The following is a 19359-nucleotide window of genomic DNA, read 5'->3' on the forward strand; positions in this document are numbered from 1 at the left end:
GTCTGTAATTGGGCAAAATGTTAAAAATTCTTCCAATACCTTATGAAGACAGTTTTGCAGTGTTATGTTGTGTAATTGAAGAGATAATCAGACCCTAGGACAAGAGGAAACAGCCTCAAGTCACACCCGGGAGGATTAGATTGGATATGAGGAAAAATTTCTTCACTGAAAGGGTGGTCAAGCATTGGAATGGGCAGCCCAGGGAGGTGGTGGAATCACCATCCTTGGAAGTGTTTAAAAAATGCATAGATGCAGTGCTTAAGGACATGGTTTAGTGGTGGACTTGGCAGTCCTGAGTTAACAGTTGGGATTGATGATCTTCAAGGTCTTTTCCAACCTAAGTGATTCTATGATTCTAATTAGACCCTTCCTTTTAATATTGCTCAATGAGTTAAGTCCTCCAAGCTTCCCATGCAACCTGTTCGAATAGCATGATGTCCCAATATAAATTGAGGAATTATTGAAATTCAGAAGTGTTAAGTCTTAAATCGGCAGGAGGAAAATATGTAATGGCGATATATTGAGTGGAGAGCATTATGCAGGAGGTCACCAAAACACATACAGTGTCTGAAATTATAGGAGAGCTAGGTTTGGCACTGACCACTAATAACACATATGAGGTATTCAGGACAAGGGTAATCAATGCTACAGGTCACTCTGCTCAGCTGGTCATGAATATATTATCTCCTGCAGAAGCTTCACTCTTCCTTCTTTACAATATCACACTGTTGTTCAAAAGCATTACAAAAGCTTTTGCTCATTTGGAAATGTAAATTACTACCTTCTGTGCCGCCAGAGGTACAGCACACCATCAAGACAGAAGAATCAGTGTGAAGCCATACATTTGGGGCTATGTAGTGTTGCTTTCTTGCTTTTACCAGGGACATTTAATGTTTTTCTAACCACCTTACTTAACTGTGGCCAGCCACAGCCTCAGACAGGGGGAGCAACTGCTGTGTAAGTTTCTCCAATTGCTGGGTCTGGTGCCTTTTAATCTTGCTGGCTCTTTCCCTTTAAAAACCAGGTGCTTGCACGGAAATGCATCATCCGTACTCCCTAGAGCCCTGATAGCCACATAGTGAAAGCTTGTACCTTTAACCTTAACCTATTATGAGGTAGAAAGGAGCCTGAATTAAAGCCCAGGTAGAAAAGGCTGTTTTGAAATTTGGAAACATTTATTTTGGGAGCTGCAGTTGGCTCCAGATGTATGCCTCCCCACACAGCACAGCGCAGATCCACATGTCTAGCCAATGCATTTGCACTCTTACCCTGAAATTGTTCTTCCATTGAGCCTGCAGTTTCCCATCCAAATGAATGAGACTTCTCAATGCAAAGGGGTTTGCAGTCCCAGCACCAGAGGACAGTCGTTTGGCAAGTGTCTCGGCCTGAAAGAGGCTGGAGCAAACTCTAGGCAAGCAAAACCAAAGCATGCATGCATGCCTTTGCATTCCTGTCTCGCTTCTCTGAACAGAGATCTTTCAGCTGTCAAAACCATACTGTTATGCTGGCACATTCTCACTTCTCCCTCAGTGATATTTTATGGGGCCTGTCTTCTCCCACACCTTTGGGGAGAAGGCCCCACAGAACCAGCAGCCCCCAGGGCTGGGTGTGCAGAAGCTGCTGGGGGCCCCACCGTGCTGGAAGAAGAAGGGGTCTGTGCCACGACCACAGGTGGCTTTTGGATTAGGGCCCCCAACGCCTCTTGGAGGAGGTTCTTGGCTGTAGAAACTGGTGCTGAGCATTTAGCAATTAAAAAGCGCACTGCATTTATTTATTCTGACTGCAAGGAGTTTTGTCTGAAGGGACGCAGCTTCTTCAGCAGCATTATTATGCATGGTGAATAATGCGCATAAAAATATCCAGCCAGTTCTGGGGCTGGGCTTTTTAAATAGTGCTTATATGTTTTTAACTCGTTAACACTGTAAGTCTTCAAGTTCTTGTAAATCATGTAAGTATTACAGTATTTTCAATGTTTTATTCCAAGTCATACTAAAGCTTGTTTCTCAGAGTCATAGGACCAGACTCTATGAATGTCCACCAAAGTATTTGACTCTTAAATTCTCTGTTTGTGTCACAAGGGAGTATATTTATGTCATACGGGAATAGTCTCCTGCTTAAAATAGGGATCTCTGTTCTACAGGATCTGAGCAAAATACATAAAGATGTAGATTCTATAAAATTTCTCCCTGGAGTTTTTATTTTATACATAAATCTGTATCAGTCGTATTTCAGTGTATGGGTATTTCATTTTGCTCTATGAAATTAGTCTAAGGCTGCTGCTATTGAGGTATCTCAAGTAGTTTATGAAGCTTGGTATGTCCCAAGTGTTGAGTTTGGGTTTTTTCTTCTTAAAGATTTTTGTAAAGTTAAAATTTATTTGTATTTTGTTCAGCTTGTCTGCATATTATCCAGTGTGTATCAGAGGAAAGGCTTTTAATATATATATAAAATGTTCACATACTGAAGTAAATTAATAAAGCTTCCTTTTCATGTGAAAGAGGTAAAGAAAAGTACTTGGCCAATACAGTACCATTAATCTATTCTCTTTTCTCCTTTCTCTCTTTACCTCTCTCTCTACAATAGAAGTGGAACAAAAAGGTAATTAAATACCTTTCCAATTATATATATATATATATTACTTATGTATAGGCTAAGTTATTTAACAGTTTAACGTTTTAGTTGAAATACTTTGTCATTAATTCTCACTACTTTTTTGTTAAAGTTTATTTAGTATCTCTGCTGCTCAACTTCACCAGATAACTCATTTTTGCTGAAAATTTTTTACCAGTGCCACTTTTTTCATTAAATTTCTATTCAAAGGTTTAGATAACTGATGCTTCTCCTGGCCCAAAGATTTTAGAAAGTGTGCATATGTATGTATGTATGTGCATAAGTATATCTAATTACAGCATAAAAATCTCTTGGAAATGGCGCCCCTTTATTCAGCAACTCTGGGTGGATACTTGGAGTCCAATAGAGCAATGTACTTTTACACCAGTTACTAAATCTGATTTTCATCCTGTCTCACTCTCCAGAGGCTATTACCAATTGCTGCATTTCCGAAAATAATTGGTTATGCTCTAAGCAGGGAGCATGAATGCAGGATCCAATCTGCCAGCCCTGAGCTACCAGGAGCGTGGTGGGACACCTCTTCACACCTCCCTGCTGCCCATCCCATTGTCATGGTTATTGTGCTACTCATGCTCACAGAGATCAGCATTACAAATAACCAACAAATATTCTCCCTGCAAAGCGGGTGCAGTGCCTCCAGGTCAGGAGGGTGCTACCAGGGATGATGAGGGCTGAGTGAGCCAGTTTTGCTCCACAGCATCCCACCTTTTGTCTCTCCATCCAGCTGGATGGCCTCTTGGCGTTGGCATTCTCGTGATGCCAAGGTCAGCCAGGCACCACTCGAGCCTCCTCCCAGGCAGTGAGCATGCCCTGGCCCCTCTCAGCCCCCCTGAAGTCTGAGCAGCAAAGCACCCCCAGTTAGTCAAACTGCTCTTCTGTGCTCCTCTCATGTAACAATAGAAGGTATATGTTTTTAAGTTTAAATTACTACTATATTTAACAGGACATTTTTTAACTGATTAAAATCTAGACCTTGGGTTCCTCTCCAGTAAACTTTATTCTTTTCCTTCCTTCTTTCCTTTCTTCCTTCCTTCCTTGTCTTTTCCTTTCAGCATCCATACGTCATTCATTTTTAATTGTGTGGACTGCATGTTTCCTGTGTCCTGTAGCAGCTTTGAAAGCCTCATTTCTAGTTACACTACAGACCTGTAGATGGGTGTTTCCCCCTCTGCTCCCTCTGCTTTAAACGCTTTTCCTAGTTGCTTAGGGATTCGCCTCTGCTTTGCTGTTGGTACCCTGTAAATATTTAATATTGCTTGGGCTGTAAGGATGGGAATTTCTTTCTCTTATTTCCATTTCTAGGCCACTCTTCTGTGGGCTGTTAAATAAATATGTGGATCAATTCCCCAGGAGTTTACCCCTTCACCTAGTAGGTACAGATTCACTGCAGAATATAATCTGGAAATACAAACCCAGAAATCCTTTGGGGGCACATATTCATTTCAGAGTTTACAAAGGCGAATGGTCCAAGTAAGTACATCTGTAAAAACAGATTTGAAAAGCAGTAAGAAAATGAGCCACAGTTAATAGAGAAAGCTGGGGAGGGGGAGGCGTGGAGTGATATCAGTTTGGTGGAGCAAATCTCTTTGTAGAGACATGGCCAGCAGGAAGGCTAGTCTCCAGCTACAAGGCATTGCTCTTGGATTTCCTCTGATCTCAGGTGTCCTCTGCTCCAGAACTAAAAGCTGTTGAGGTGTTTGGTCCATCCACCCCAGCCTGTCATTAACTTTTTTTTTTTTGTTTTAAAATCTTTTTTCCCCTCTGACAGTTTTTCTTTGCCCTGGACTGCTGAAAGGAGTATACCAGAGCGAACACTTGTTTGAATCTGACCACCAATCTGGTGCCTGGTGCAAGGACCCTCTGCAGGCGTCTGACAAGATCTACTACATGCCCTGGACACCATACCGGACAGACACGCTGACGGAGTACTCCTCCAAGGATGACTTCATTGCTGGGAGGCCAACTACAACCTACAAACTCCCGCACCGGGTGGACGGCACAGGGTTCGTGGTGTATGATGGGGCTTTGTTCTTCAACAAGGAGCGAACCAGGAACATAGTCAAGTTTGACTTGCGGACAAGGATAAAAAGCGGGGAGGCTATTATAGCTAATGCAAATTACCACGACACCTCTCCCTACCGCTGGGGAGGCAAGTCTGATATAGACCTGGCTGTGGATGAGAACGGGCTATGGGTAATCTATGCAACAGAACAAAATAATGGCAAAATAGTCATTAGTCAGTTAAACCCTTACACGTTAAGGATTGAAGGGACGTGGGATACTGCATATGACAAGAGGTCAGCTTCTAATGCCTTCATGATCTGTGGGATTTTATATGTGGTGAAGTCTGTGTATGAAGATGATGACAATGAAGCCACAGGGAATAAAATAGACTACATCTATAACACTGACCAAAGCAAGGATAGCATGGTGGATGTGCCCTTTCCAAACTCCTACCAGTACATTGCTGCTGTGGATTATAATCCCCGGGACAACCTCCTTTATGTATGGAACAACTATCATGTTGTGAAATATTCTTTGGATTTTGGCCCACTGGACAGCAGAGCAGGTAAGAGTTTTAATACTGAGCCAAAATCTGAATCGGGCTGTCTGTTTTTCTTGCAAATAGGGTATAAAATTGAAGTACAGTCCTGTCTTACTTATTTGCCTGCTGTCTGTAAATTAAGCCCTACCCCAAGACTGTGTTGGATATTAAGACATTAATACGTGCAGAATATTTTTTTTTATAATCTTAGTTTGAAATGAAATGAAGAAAGGAGTGTGCTATCCATAACTAACCTGAAACAGTCCTCAAATGTCCATGCCTTTGTTTGCATCATACGGTAGCAGTCTTTTCTCCTTAGTTGAATTTTCCTCCATACATCAGATTATCTTCCCTTCTTCAGGAATTTTGGCAAAACAAAGCATGGAAGCTGCTGTCACTGCAAACAGCTGGGTGGAAACTGCCAGCCAGCTTAAATGGTTTTGTTGGATTAAACTGGAGCAGTTTGGGCTGTTTAAGGAAGCCACCACCAATTGCATGCATGTGCATGCACCCACAAGTGTGGGTCTAGAGTCGGGGGGAGAGGGGGGTCAACAACAAAATCCTCCAAATTGTTGATGTCTTAAAGCTGCTTTTTTTTAAAAAAAAAAAAAAAAGCATTTCATGACAGCTATACTTTCTGTAAGAGAGGAGCATCTGGCTCCCAGAGGATTCCCAGCTTTTCCACCTTTTTTTTCTGTTAGAAATTATGCCGGTAATTACTTAGTTGGATTATATTCCCTTAACGTTACCAACTTCATTGTTTTGCAAGTATTATGTTCACAGTTGCCACTTCATTAGTAAAATGACTTAGCCTAGATTGTGGCCAAACTCATGTAACGGTTCAAGAATTTCTAAACAGCATTTGCTCAGTCATTTTCAAATGTTTACTGCTATACATGATGTAGTCATAGTTATCAGGTTGTTCCTGTGGTGGACTGTGTACTTCAGAAAGGCTGAAAAACTAAGAGGAAAGGTAGAATTAATATAATTTGGACAGTAAACAATTTGATTCATAACATGGCTATTCCCAAAACATACTTCTTTGTTAGTAAGAAACTCGGAAGTGGATGAGTGGATTCAGGGCTTCAGATTGCAAAAGAGAAGTCAAGAGGTTTCTGTTTGCTGAGCTTTTATTTTTCTTTTCCTGTGTGCAGCCTGTTATCCATATAAAAAATGAATCAAGAAATGCTGACAGAAACTCTGGATATGAAAATCTTGGGGGGGTGGAATAAAAATAGTAAAATGGCAATGAATTTCTCATTTTTATACAAAAATGTAAGGAAGGGGAGAAGGAAATCTTGAGAGGTAGATGAACAAAACCAAGTGACTATTAAGAGAGGAGCAGGAATGTTTTCAATTATATTGACCTCTGCAAGATCTCAGATGAGCAAAAAATGAAGTAATACTTCTCATTCTCCCGGCTTAATGATGAGCATGTACTTTCTGAGTGGCGGAGTGAAACAGCAATTTGTGAGCTATTGGTTATCCCCAAGGAGTGAAAATCAATTGCATCCCTTCTATTTCACAGAGTTCCTTTCCTTTTCAGTGAATCATTTCCAGGTATTACAGCAGACTCTCTGCTGCCATTTTTTCATGCAGTGACCATTGTCAGTAACACTGTCTTTAATTTAAAAAAGGCCATAATCAGTGAAAAAGTTTCCTACATAAAAGGAAGTGGTTTTCCCCTTTTCCCCAGTCTAAACTGGTGAGATGGGAGAGCAGGTGAAAACCTTGCATAGGACTGAAATTCTGTGACATGCAAGGATTTGATTTGTCCTTGTGTTACTCTAGATTGAAGCCCCTTTAATTTCACTCATGTTTGGATGACAATTTAAAATTCCCCAGTGCCTCAGATGGAAAACTGAAAAAAACCTTTGGCTTCGGGTGGTAAAAATGAGAGGGTGAAACTGATGTCAGGGAATGTGGTGAACCTCTTCTGATGTTCTTCTCGTGCACTTTTTGATAGCTTTGTAATCGTAGAATCTTGGAGTCCTTTAGGTTGGAAAATACCTTGAAGATGATCCAGTCCAACTGTTAACGCAGGACTGCCAAGTCAATCACTAAATCATGTCCTTAAGCACTGCATCTACACATTTTTTAAACGCTTCTAGGGACGGGGTTTCCACCACCTCCCTGGGCAGCCCGTTCCAATGCTTCACCACCCTTTCAGTGAAGTTTTTCCTAATATCCAACCTAAACCTCCCCTGGCATGACTTGGGACTGTTTCCTCCTGTCTTGTTGCTTGTTACCTGGAAGAAGAGACCAACCCCCACCTGCCTACAGCCTCCTTTCAGGCAGTTGCAGAGAGCAATAAGGTCCCCCTGAGTATCCTCTCCAGGCTAAACAACCCAGTTCCCTCAGCTGCTCCTCATCAGCCTTGTGCTCCAGACCCCTCACCAGCCTCGTTGCCCTTCTCTGGATACGCTGCAGCACCTCAGTGTCCCTCTTGCAGTGAGGGGCCCGAAACTGAACACAGGATTTGAGGTGCAGCCTCACCAGTGCCGGGTACAGGGGAATGATCACTTCCCAAGTCCTGCTGGCCACACTGTTTCAGAAACAAGCCAGGATGCTGTTGGCCACCTTGGCCACCTGGGCACACTGCTGGCTCATGTTCAGCCGGCTGTCAGCCAGCACCCCCAGGTCCTTTTCCCCCGGGCAGCTTTCCAGCCGCTCTGCCCCAAGCCTGTAGTGCTGTGTGGGGTTGGTGTGACCCAAGTGCAGGACCCGACGCTTCTCCTTGTTGAACCTCATATGTTTGGCCTCGGTACATCAATCCAACCTGTCCAGATCCCTCTGCAGAACCTTCCTGCCCTCAGCAGCAGATCAGCACTCCCCCACAACTTGGTATCATCTGCAAACTTACTGAGGGTGCACATAAAATCATAGAATGTGGCCACAAAGCTGAATTTTACGTGTGTTTCTCTTCTCTGAAAATTTCTGAGATTTCCTTTTTGACAGAAATGCATAAGGAACCCATTATTACCACACTGTTTTGCGGGTTTAGAGGACTTTTGCGAGGACTGCTCTGACAGCAAGTAAAATTCTCATTGACATAGCTCAAATGGGCCAAAGCATTTCAATGCAAAGAAAAATAGCTTTGCAAACGGAGTTTACTGCTCTATTACCTGTACAGCCTGGCTAGTATAAATGTTATTTTTTGAGTAAATCAAACAGAGCACTGATTTTGAATTGAATGGGTGAGCTTGACACCAGGTTTTGGTTTTTTTTTCAGAGAGGAGCTGGGAGACCGTGTCTCTTCCAAGTTCAGTGCAACATATTTTTTGGTTAGCACCAAATTTCATGCTGCATTGCTTTATATAATACTAAATATATGGCTGGCTTAAACCCAGCTCCTCCATCAAAGAGCAGATCAGGAGCTGATGCAACAGAAGACCCAGGATGTTTTTATTTGGTTATTTAGTTATTTATTTTTTACAAGATTGGATTGTGGATATGTATTTCTCCTCTTCCAAAATTCTAGTATTTCTCTTGTTTAAAGCAAGGCAATGTTCAATGCAGCCATTTTCCCTAGGGCTGCAGTTTGAGTAGCAAAATATGTAAACAATATCTGCTTAATTAGAAAATAAAAGAAAGATTATAAAATTGATGGGTTGAACAAATTGGTTGTTAAAAAACAATTAAGGGTGAAGTTTTAGGAGAAGAGCTCTTAAAATCACAAATCGATCTTAACAAGGAAAGTGATACATTTAGCTACTTAAGTAGCCAGTAACATATTTGAAACCTATTTGAAATCTCTGGTATCATACATTTCAAGGATATCTGAAATAAAAGATAGGTGCTGGGAGCTTCAGTTCACATAGAATAAAACATTTTCTGTCGTTTTCCAAACCATTCAGGGAAAATGGGAGGCAGCAGGAGTTGCTTAGCTTACAGGAAAGGCAGGGATCACATCCTCTGGCTCTTCACAGTGATTAAACATCTTCTATGAGTTTTAATTAGAGGTATGTTTGTGCATGTAGGTTTGGAACATATTTGAGATCTTCGCTGTCACAGAGCTTCTCTCACCCGCTGTTAAAAAAAATAAGCTTTTATTCCTTGGTAAATGACTGTCAAAACCTGGAGTCTCTGTGCTCAGCTTCTGTAGCAGCTGAAGGTACCAAGGAAGACAAAATACTCTGAAGTCTTATGTGAGGCACAAAGCTGAATTTAACTCATCTAAAAGCAATTCTGTGCTCTTGATTGAATTAAAACCAATTGTTCATTTTTCTCAGAAATGGGAAAAGCTGCATTTTAAGGATTTGTCGCACTCTTTTTATTTCCCTTTTGACTGGGATTGTTTTCGTTTATCCCCAAAGCAGTTTTGAAAGTAAACACTCCTCAGTGCCTGCACATCCCAGGAAACCTGTCATTGATGTCTACATTCAAGAAGTGAACTTGACTATGCCAAAATTCTTTGAAGCAATTTTCTTTGAGCTGTATGGCCATAAAATGAGGTTTCTGGAGGATGCTTCTCTGTAAATGCTTCTGAGCCTTTGGCCTATTTCTTTGTAGCTGCTCTTGAGTTTGCTAATTTGAAATGATAGTGAGAGTAGCTCTGCAACTCTAACAGTATTTTCCATGACATTCTTCAAGAAGTTGAACCTAGAGAATTGTTCAGGTTATTTTTTTATGTGCCCCACTAGACATGTGCAGACAGAGAAATGAAAGGCTGTATCAACTGAATGAACAATTTTCTGCAACCTGATCTGTCTTAATATTCACCAGAGTTACCTGTTTTAATCATCACCCACTTGTGATACAGTCTGTGTAAACAAATTCAAGAAAATATCAACAAATCCTCCTCTCCAAAAAGGTAAAGTGCTCCCATCATACTTCCCAGTGCCGTGCTGCATACAAACACACATCTCCTGGCTTTGCATCTCTGCACCTCCCCAGGTGGTCATGGCTCCTGCCTGGGCACCACATAGGGATTCCTGGGCAGCAAAAAGATCAGAAGAAGAAAGTTTTGTCTTTAAATGTCTGAGGTGCCCCACGCCAGTGACAGCAGCTCTCACGTGGGGGCTCAGGATGAGCACAGCTGTACATTTAGACCAGGGGTACAGACTGGAGCCTGTCCTGTAGTTCAGCAGTGGAGAAGTCCAGGGAAGGACTTGAACCGGGATAAGGATCCCTTCTGTGTTTGTCTGGGACTTGGAAGTCCTGGCAGCCATTTCCAGTCACATGGGAAATACAGACCTCCCGTTTTAAATTATGTCAAGGAAACCCAGGCATTACAACACAGGGTATTTAAAAGATGTATGAAGTTAATAAATACATATGCCCAATACATAAGGAGGACAGTGATATGATGTAAGACTTCTAATACAGCCTCATTGTGCTTAAGTGGCTTCCATAGATTGCATATTAACACTGTGGACTGCCAGTCCAGTAATCGAATGTGATACGAACCTTCCGTCCATATCTGTGATATTTAAAAAAACTCAGAGGGTGCATGTCAAACTTCTCCACATGTTGTTAAATATTGTGGGACGCTCTCTTCACATGTGATTGCAACCATTTTATTCAGTAAGAGTGGTTAGGTTGTGGTTTTGTTGTTTTGTGGGGTTTTTTTTTTCCTAAAGCAGTTTTACAATGCAGATAAGGTGAAACCTCTGTCCTTATAATATGCTAATTAAGTGCATTTGTGTCTTGGGTAAAAGATATGGCAGTATGGTGATGAATAAGAACTTTAAACACATGTGACACCTCGTTAAAATGTAATTTTCACATCATAAATCTGAGGCCTTTCCTTTGACAGCTGAGTAATGTGGATAGTGGGCAGAGGATCTTGAATGTTTCAAAGCTGTCACGTGCTAATAGGTAGCTGGAAGCGGCATCCTGCTCTGCCTGCCTTTAACGCCCTACATCCTTGCCTGGGAAACGCATCAAAAGGGCTGTCGAATCTTAAATCCCACTTGTGCACAGGATATGAATTGCCATCGCTTCGAGATCCCATTGATATAAGCCACACTTAGCATCTCTGAAGTTGAATTTGGGCTGCATTTTAAAAGGCTAGCCGAGCTATTTTGATAAGCAGCTTCTCCTGGTGGACAAGGGCCACTTTTAGGGAGCTGCTGAGTGTTTAATTGTGGCTTCTCTTGTGTTTTTTATTTTCCAGTTCCTTTCCTCCCATCTAGGAGCATCCCTAGCTCTCTCGTTCCTGTTCCTCTTCATTGCTTACAGTGACAGCTGCTGGTTGCACAGTGTTGCTAGAGTTTTTCAGAGAGATCAGCACTCGCGTTCAGCAGCCTCTGCTAAACACGCATGATGACTGGAGCCCTAGCTTTTATCCTCTAATATTTGCCCATATATGTGTCCCATTTCTTCTATAAATTTCAGCCCCTTTTTGCTGTTTATGATAGGAGGACATGCCTAAGTCTGGAGGTGAAGAAAGCAGCACACCTTTTATAACAATGCTGGCACCTCAGCCTACATTTGCTGGCCAGCTGGTACCTTAAGCTCAGAAGGACAGGAAGGTATTTCACTTAACTGGGGTGTGCTAGGATCCAGAATTGCATTTGTTCCCCATTTTGAAGCCTCATTTGTCTCTTTATTTTTATCCTGTTTCAAATTTTCCTTCTTTTTAAGCAGTGTTTGATTAAAAAAAGAAAAGACAGAAAAGTATACCACTGGACACTTTTCTGGAATTAGGGATTTCTGGTTTTTGTTAGGAAAGCTCTTTCCTCTACCATCTCACAAACAATCCTTAAAAAGTGCAAGATTATTCAGCCTCAAAGTACTCCCTTTGTGGAGCATTTCATAAATATTAATACTGTTTGGTTAGCACAGTGGGAGTATCTGCATTACCTCTCCAGTACAAATAAATACGTGGTTGCTTGTTCCTCCTGAATAAACGTGTACTTCTCAGTAGGACCATGCACAGGAGATAGCCTTACCAAAGGGAGGTGGAGGAGCCCTCCTTTGCCTTGGGTCACTGCTCCCAACTCTGAGGCACTTATTTGAGCCAGCCTGAGAAAATGATACAGCAGACCTACCCCACCCAGAAGCTAAATGGAATACTGCGGTATCCTCCTTGAGGTCATTGTTACCATAGCAAACCAGACAGGAATCTGCCGTAAGACCTGCATGCCATGGAGTCACAGCTAATAACTGTGGGCTGGGGTCCTCCCTTGGGTGCTGGGCCGGTGGGCAGCCAGGACGGTTGAACTGGGGGAAGGTCAGCAAGAGGTAAAATGATTAAGCTAAACTTCACTTTCAAGCTTCAAAACAAAAGAAGGCCGGAGACTTCGGCGCTTTATAATCCTGTCAAACACCAGGAGGGTGAAAGCACCTTGCCAAGAACATGTCTGAAAAGCTGAGATGGCTGTTCCTGGCAGCAAGCATGGGAAGTACCGCCGAAGATAGCAGGGTGATTGCATAGGGAAAAAAGCATTAACTGTGTATGAAGGATGTTGGCTCTTCCTCTTCTGCAGCGAGCTCTTTGACTTGAGGAGTTAGCCTGGAGTTATGATTAATTGTCATTTCATTAAGTTCAAGACCACCAGGTTGTCACACTGATATCCACCGCAGCTTATCAGTCCGATGCAAATACTTTGCATCAAACCCAGCTATGAGTGTGCCAGCCCTTTGGGTCTGAGCTGTTTCCCAGAGGCAAGAAGTGAAATGTGACATGGAGCAAATGTCCGAGGCCGCCTTTTTGCAGGAGAGGACTGCATCATGTACTAGAGACAGCTTTTGAGCATTGGATTTTTATGCACGGATTTTAGTGACAAATGCATTGTTTATCCCTTGGTCAGCAGATTTTTCTATCTTTTGTGCAGTGAAGGGGGAATCTGCAGAAGGCTGGGGGTTTAGCCCAACAAGAGACTCGAGGATGTTCTATTTTTGAGCTGTTCCCTCTGCTAGCTTCTCTCCTCCTACCCCAAAAAAGGCTTGTAACCTGCCAGGCTTTTGCTCAAGGCATTATCCTCTCACCTTGGGTTGTATCTGTGCACCTGATTCCTCAAGACTGGCCCTGTATGGTGCAAACACCTTCTGCTCCTTTCAGCTCTGCTCTGGCCTGGCTGCCGGGACACTAACCTAGCTTGGGGCATGGGGTCCTGGATGCTTTCTTCATGTGCCAGCTTGGGGTTTTTTCTACTGTTTTTAAAATGAGCAGCCTTTATGCCTGCTCCTTTACAAAAATACCTCCACCATGGCAGTTCATGGGTCTGGATCGCTCTCCTCGCTTGTCTGCTGCTGATTGTGTTTGTTCTAGAAATGACTACTGTAATATTTTTAGCAGCACTTATTAAGACTCGTCTCCTGAAGTCTAGTTCAGTGTTGTTAATTAACTTCTTCAGTGCTGCCAGCACTCTGCAGTGCTGCCGTTAGAGGTTTTCTTTCCTTTTTTTAACCAATAAAGCCAAGAAAGCAGATGTAGATACCCTGCCATATTCTGCTTTAGAGTGCAAGCAAGCAGAGGATGCACTGGATGCCCTTCATACTCCTGGCCTTGATACTCAGGTTAAAGAGACATAAAAAGCTCTTTACAAGTAAGCTACAAAATCACTGAACCTTTACGGGGAGGCTTTACAGAACCTTCCCGTGACTTCAGAAAGTTGTGCTGCCCTTAGCATCTCCCTATCCTTAAGATGTGGCAGCAAGTCAGCTTGCCAGACACATGAGGTATAACTGTGCTGATAAAAAGTACCCCAAGGCATACCTGAGGAATGGAAATGCTCAGAAGTCCAGCTGAACTCTCATGGTAGGGTAGGATTTGATGGATTGCTGATAGGAAGGGAATTTAGATTAAAGGTACAAAAAGAATCTCATTAGCCATTTTGAAGATCTCCACATTCTGGAAGAAATGGGACCAGCCACAAATGGCTGTGAAATGCTATTTAGTGATGCTGTCAGCAACCTGATAGGGGAAGATAGGCAGATTCCAGAGAAAAGAGATAATAGGCACTTTGAAGCACACCTTAAAGTGCATTTTGGCATTAGTAACTATGCTAAATCAGGAGAGTTGGGTTGTGAAAAAAAACAATAAAACAGTGTCCATTTCTTTCAGATGAGTCTGCCGAGTATGCATGAGTAAAATTTAATATAATGAAAGAGTTTCTGGGACAAAATCCTAAAGTGCCTGGAGAGTTTCAGCTCAGCCATTATTCATACAAATCCTCTGAAGTTTGTGGGAGTTTGGACTAGGAACTTCAGGAGCGAGTCTGCAGTGGATTTCTGTTTGCCCTGGAAGGAATTGCATTTTGCCGGTGGGAGACTTTCTGACTTCCTGATTTGTGTCTAAACCATCCGAATAGATGTACATATGTATCAGTATAAATTGTAAGCTGGAACAAATAGTGAATATCAGTAAGAATTTGAGTCATAATATCTGCCATACATTTTTATTTGAAAAGACTTTTTTTAAGGGTGTACTCATGATTGGAGGGCAAAGGCGGTGACGAAGGCTTAGGTGAAAGAGATGTGTCCATTAAAAGAATGTAGTGATTGTTCACTGTAATGGGATTTTTTCACTGTAAATAGGATTTTTGCGTGGTTAAAATGTGCTGAGAGGAAACAGGAGTTAAGGCACATTTCACTGAAACATGGGATTTGGTTTAAAAAGATTGAATAAGCAAACTGGGTGTTTCATGCTATGCAGCTCCTTGGCTCTGTGTTCTCACAGAGTATCAGCTGCTTGAGACTGAAAAAGGAGGGGGGTGGGGGGGTGGGGAAGCAAAGAAATATCACAGCAGAAAACTATGGAAGTCATATGCTGGCCACAACAGAGGGTGGGAAAATCAGCTGCCTTTATTCCAGTCTGAGCTGGCTTACTGGGATGCCATTCATGCTTCCCTCAAATAGCTGGAATAAACTAACATAGCTACTGAAGAGATGAGGCATTAGGCAGCTCAGCAGTTCTTTTTTATCTGTTGATGTTAGGACTGAGATGGGGAAAGGGCTGTGTGTATGCTGCAAGCAGAGAGAAAGTGGCATCAAGTATAGATATGCCAGCAGAGAAGAAATCCTTAGTCCATTTGCAGAGTCTTTCCAATATACCGTGTGAAGAAGAGCTTTTGTGAGCCCCTGTATATCGGCCTCAAATTCAGTTGCCCTTCTGACTGTGTTAGATTATTCCCTCTATCCAAGGCATGTGTAAGAAGGATGCTGTGGTTTGCTAAAGTCAATCAGCCTGATGTGATGTTTTGTGTTCTTGTACTGCTGAATTAAGCAAATGACTGGTAATGGTAATGTGAACACTGAGGCTACAGAAGGAGGGAAATACTATGGGAAGGCTGCATGGAGAAGAAAAAGAGGGTTTGGTTTTGGTTGTTGGCTTTTGTGTGTGTGTGTGTTTGGTGGGGTTTTTTTGGGGGTGTGTTTTTTTGTTGGGTTTTTTTGTTTGTATGGGGTTTTTTTGAGGGAGAGGTAATAAAATATATTTGCTTCACAGGAGTATATGTATACACTGGAGGGACTTACAGCCATGACTATTTTTGGCCTTCTGCATGTACATGCTTGCTTTTCTCACTGGACAGTGACTGCCAAGTATTTTCTTGGTGCAATATTAAGTGTTACAAGTTATTCACAGGAGATATCCTTGGAGTGACTGGAACAGATTTTATTGAATACAGCGTTGTGCTCTTCATCGTGGCGAGTATCAGATCTGAGTGAGGAATACTAGCACCCAAAAAACAAGGCAAGGTGGAAAGCGGTGTGGAAAGTTTCTGGTCAATTCATATAGTTTCAGATGCAGGTTCATCCAGTGTTGTGTTGAAAGAGGTGCCTCTGCCTGGTGCCTTGCTTGTAAATACAAGCTCTCTTTATGGATAAACAAAGCCGCCTCCTGAGCTCGATGGGAAGTAGATGAAGCTTTTGGGCAGACTAAAACTGCACAGTCAGAACACGGTATGTTGTGTTAGGCTGTTGTAATGTGTTCTTCTCATATAAATGAGTTTAAATTGACTCTGGTATGAAGAGTGGAACAGAGAATTGAATTAGATTAATAGATTTTTTAAGACCAGAAGGGACCATTAGCTCATTTAGTCTGACCTCTGTAATGCATTCGATTGGATTTCATCCGCTTCCTCTTGTACTGAGCCTAATGACTTGACTTTAACTGGAGTGTACCTTACAGAAAGGCACACAGACAAATCATTGCATCACTTCATGGAGTGCCTTTCTTGGGTGGATATTCTCCTCTAGTGTTAAAGAGGTAAAATAGTATTCATGTTGTAAATGTTTTGGTTATATTGCCTAGTCAGTGACTCCTTTTTGTGCCTTTTTGCATCGTACATAAAAAGTCAAAATTGTGCTTCTTGAATTGCATGCTTTGCACCTTGCTCTGAAGATGCTCGGGAGGTTGCTTTCTGTGACAGTTATGGGTAGGTCTGAGATTTTTAGATTTTTTTTAAAGGTATTAGAAACTTGTCCCATGGAGTGTGAAATTCCTGAATAGACTGTGAAAGCAAATAGTTCACTAGCAGTGAGAAAACGGCTTTCTGGGCACTAAAATCAAGAAAGCCTTCTACTTTCAGATGTGTACTTTATGATTAGTGTTACTAAATGTGTCTGTAAACTCTGCTTTTCAATTAGAAGAAATTACCAGTCTGCAGAGCTTGCATACTGCTCTCTTAATGCCACTTCCATTTTTATATGAACCAGAGTGGTAGGGAGTGACATTTAAACTTCAGAGTTTGTCATCAAGTTCTAATTTTCTCCTTGATGTGAACATCTGTCCATTGGAAAGGGCAAAATCTTGTTCCAGCAGTTTTTCCATAAGGTATTGGAAGATTTAATTCCTAATGGGTTTTCTGATTGTTGGTTTAGGGGTTTTTTTGCAGTTTGTTTCCCATACTCTTTTTATGGAGCCTGTATTTACACTGGGTAGAAAAATTTGATGATGCAAGGCAGTGAACTACAGAGGATACAAGAAGCATTTTGGTAAATAACCATTTATTTTATTAAGAGCGTTGCTGTACTGGCAAATTCTGGTGGAAGAGGTTGTCATTTTCTTAATATACAAATATAAATGGGCTGCACTAAAAAAAGTCTTAATTTGAATTGAGATACTATGCTGTCAGAATATATTTTTTCCTTCTAACATCATATTTTGTGATATTTCGGATAAACTACCTTTAGACATTTCTTTAGGGTTATTGACCACCTAAGAGACACTTTATCAAGGCTGTGGCTTCATTAGATTAAGCACTGTGAGAGTAGACATGATACCCCCTCTTTCTTGTTTTTTCAATGGAGAGAAGAAACCTTAAAAATGGGCATGTGTCAAGGAAGGCTTGGGAAGTCCTCTCTTCCCTTTGCAGTGTAATTTGTGACCATGGTGATCTTGTGCGTGTTTGGAAGTCATTGCCTCAACATAGCTGACAGTGTGTGTATCAGCTGTAACCAAAGAAAAAAAATTCAAATTAGCAAAAATGACTCCTACATGTCTTTGGAGCTAGCTGGTACAGGGTAATGCCAGTGGGAGTTTTGAGCTACTGATTTCCATGCAACCCGATTTGCACATTGAAGGCAGTAAGCATCACCTTGCTAAACCATGGCCTTTACATGTTTCATTACATTTCCCCCTTATGATGACTTGTAGGTTGGGGGGAAATGATGTGAAAAGTTTTTTTCTGCAGTTAGTTGACATTTAGCAGTGATGACTGTTTGCTTTAGTGAGTAGACCCAGAGCTGTAAAAGCTGGTCACCTCCAGATACAGGTTTTGTTACAGTGACCTTACTGTCCTATTCCTACTTTGATTTGAAAACCGGATTTAATCTGCAGAAGGAATAATCATGAAAAATATAGCATGCATCAGTGCATTTCTTTAATTTATCTTCCCAGGAAGGCTTGCGGATACAGAAGCAGCAGACATAGGCTTGTGCATACCTAAGGTTTATGCACAGCTTGCTGACGTGAGGTTAAAATGTGATTCTTACTTCTGTGCATGGACTGCAGAGACCTGTTTAGCATCATGGTACTAACCTGATTCCTCCAGTCACTTTGTGATATGACCTATTTCCTTACTGGAGGAGCTTAGAGGAGCCTGTTGTTCCTTCTTTCCCATGGAGATGAGGATCTTTTGTAGGAACAGAGGCGCTGGTGTTTTGGGAGGTTACGTGCTACCATATAGCCCAGGGCTGGCCAAGAATGATCACACACCTCTGTGGGTGCATCTTGCCACAGAGGTTGCCTGTTAACCATTGTGGTTGTGTCAAAAAAATGTCTGAGGCTGTTGATATCAAACAGGGGGCCAGGGAAAAGGTGAGCTTTGTGGCTGCCTGCAAGTAAGGTCTTTAAACAGCACTAGTTTGAAAGTGGACATAGCAGAAGGCCAAGGACCACAGGAGGAAAGGCTCTGTGTATCATGGAGCGGCCAATAATGGTAATGTATGCCCAGTAGATCATAGAACAGAGTAAAATTACAGAATGGTTTGGAATGGGAGGGGCCTTAAAGACCATCTAGCTCCAACCCCACAGCCATGGGCAGGGATACCTTCAACTAGGCCAGGTTTCTCAAAGCCCCATCCATCCTGGCCTTGAACATTTTGAGGGATGGGGCATCCACAGCTTCTCCGGGCAGCCTGTTCCAGTGTCTTGCCACCTGCACATTAAAGAACTTCTTCCTTTAATCTACATCTACTCTCTTTCAGTTTCAAGCCATTCCCCTTTTTCCTTTCATCCATGCCTTTGTAAAAAGTCCCTTCTGGTGTTCTTGTAGGCTCCTTTTAGGAACTGGAAGGCTGCAATAAGGTCTCCCTGGAGTCTTCTCCAGGCTGAAAAACCCTGACTCTCTCAACCTGTCTTCACAGGAGAGGTGCTCTAGCCCTCTTATCATTTTCATGGCCCTCCTCTGGACTTGTTGCAACAGGTCCATGTACTTATTTATGTTGGGGGCCCCAGACCTGAATGTAGTACTCCAAGTAGGGCCCTACAAGAGCAGAGCAGAGGGGGAGAATCACTTCCCTCGATCTGTGGTCATACTCCTTTTCATGCAGCCCAGGATTCAGTTGGCTTTCTGGACTGCAGGCACACATTGCTGGGTCATGTTGAGCTTCTCATCCACTAACACCCCAAAGCCTTTGTCCTCAGGGCTGCTCTCAATCCATTCTCCACCCAGCCTGTATCTGTGCTTGGGATTTCCCCAACCCAGGTGCAGGACCTTGCACTTGGCCTTGTTGAACTTCATGAGGTTCACACAGGCCCAACTCTGTCAAGATTCCTCTGGATGGCATCA

At 42.3% G+C, this 19359-nt stretch overlaps 1 protein-coding gene across 1 annotated transcript in view; it reads left to right on the top strand.

Moving 5' to 3' along the window:
• Positions 1-19359, top strand: part of ADGRL3 (adhesion G protein-coupled receptor L3) — a 301758-nt gene that overhangs the window by 112379 nt on the left and 170020 nt on the right. The window contains exon 3 of the mRNA XM_055725863.1: positions 4400-5200. Coding sequence (XP_055581838.1) covers positions 4400-5200 — 801 coding nt within the window. The remainder of the gene's footprint in view (positions 1-4399; positions 5201-19359) is intronic.

Source organism: Falco cherrug, chromosome 1 (assembly GCF_023634085.1).
Source record: "Falco cherrug isolate bFalChe1 chromosome 1, bFalChe1.pri, whole genome shotgun sequence".
NCBI lineage: Eukaryota > Metazoa > Chordata > Aves > Falconiformes > Falconidae > Falco > Falco cherrug.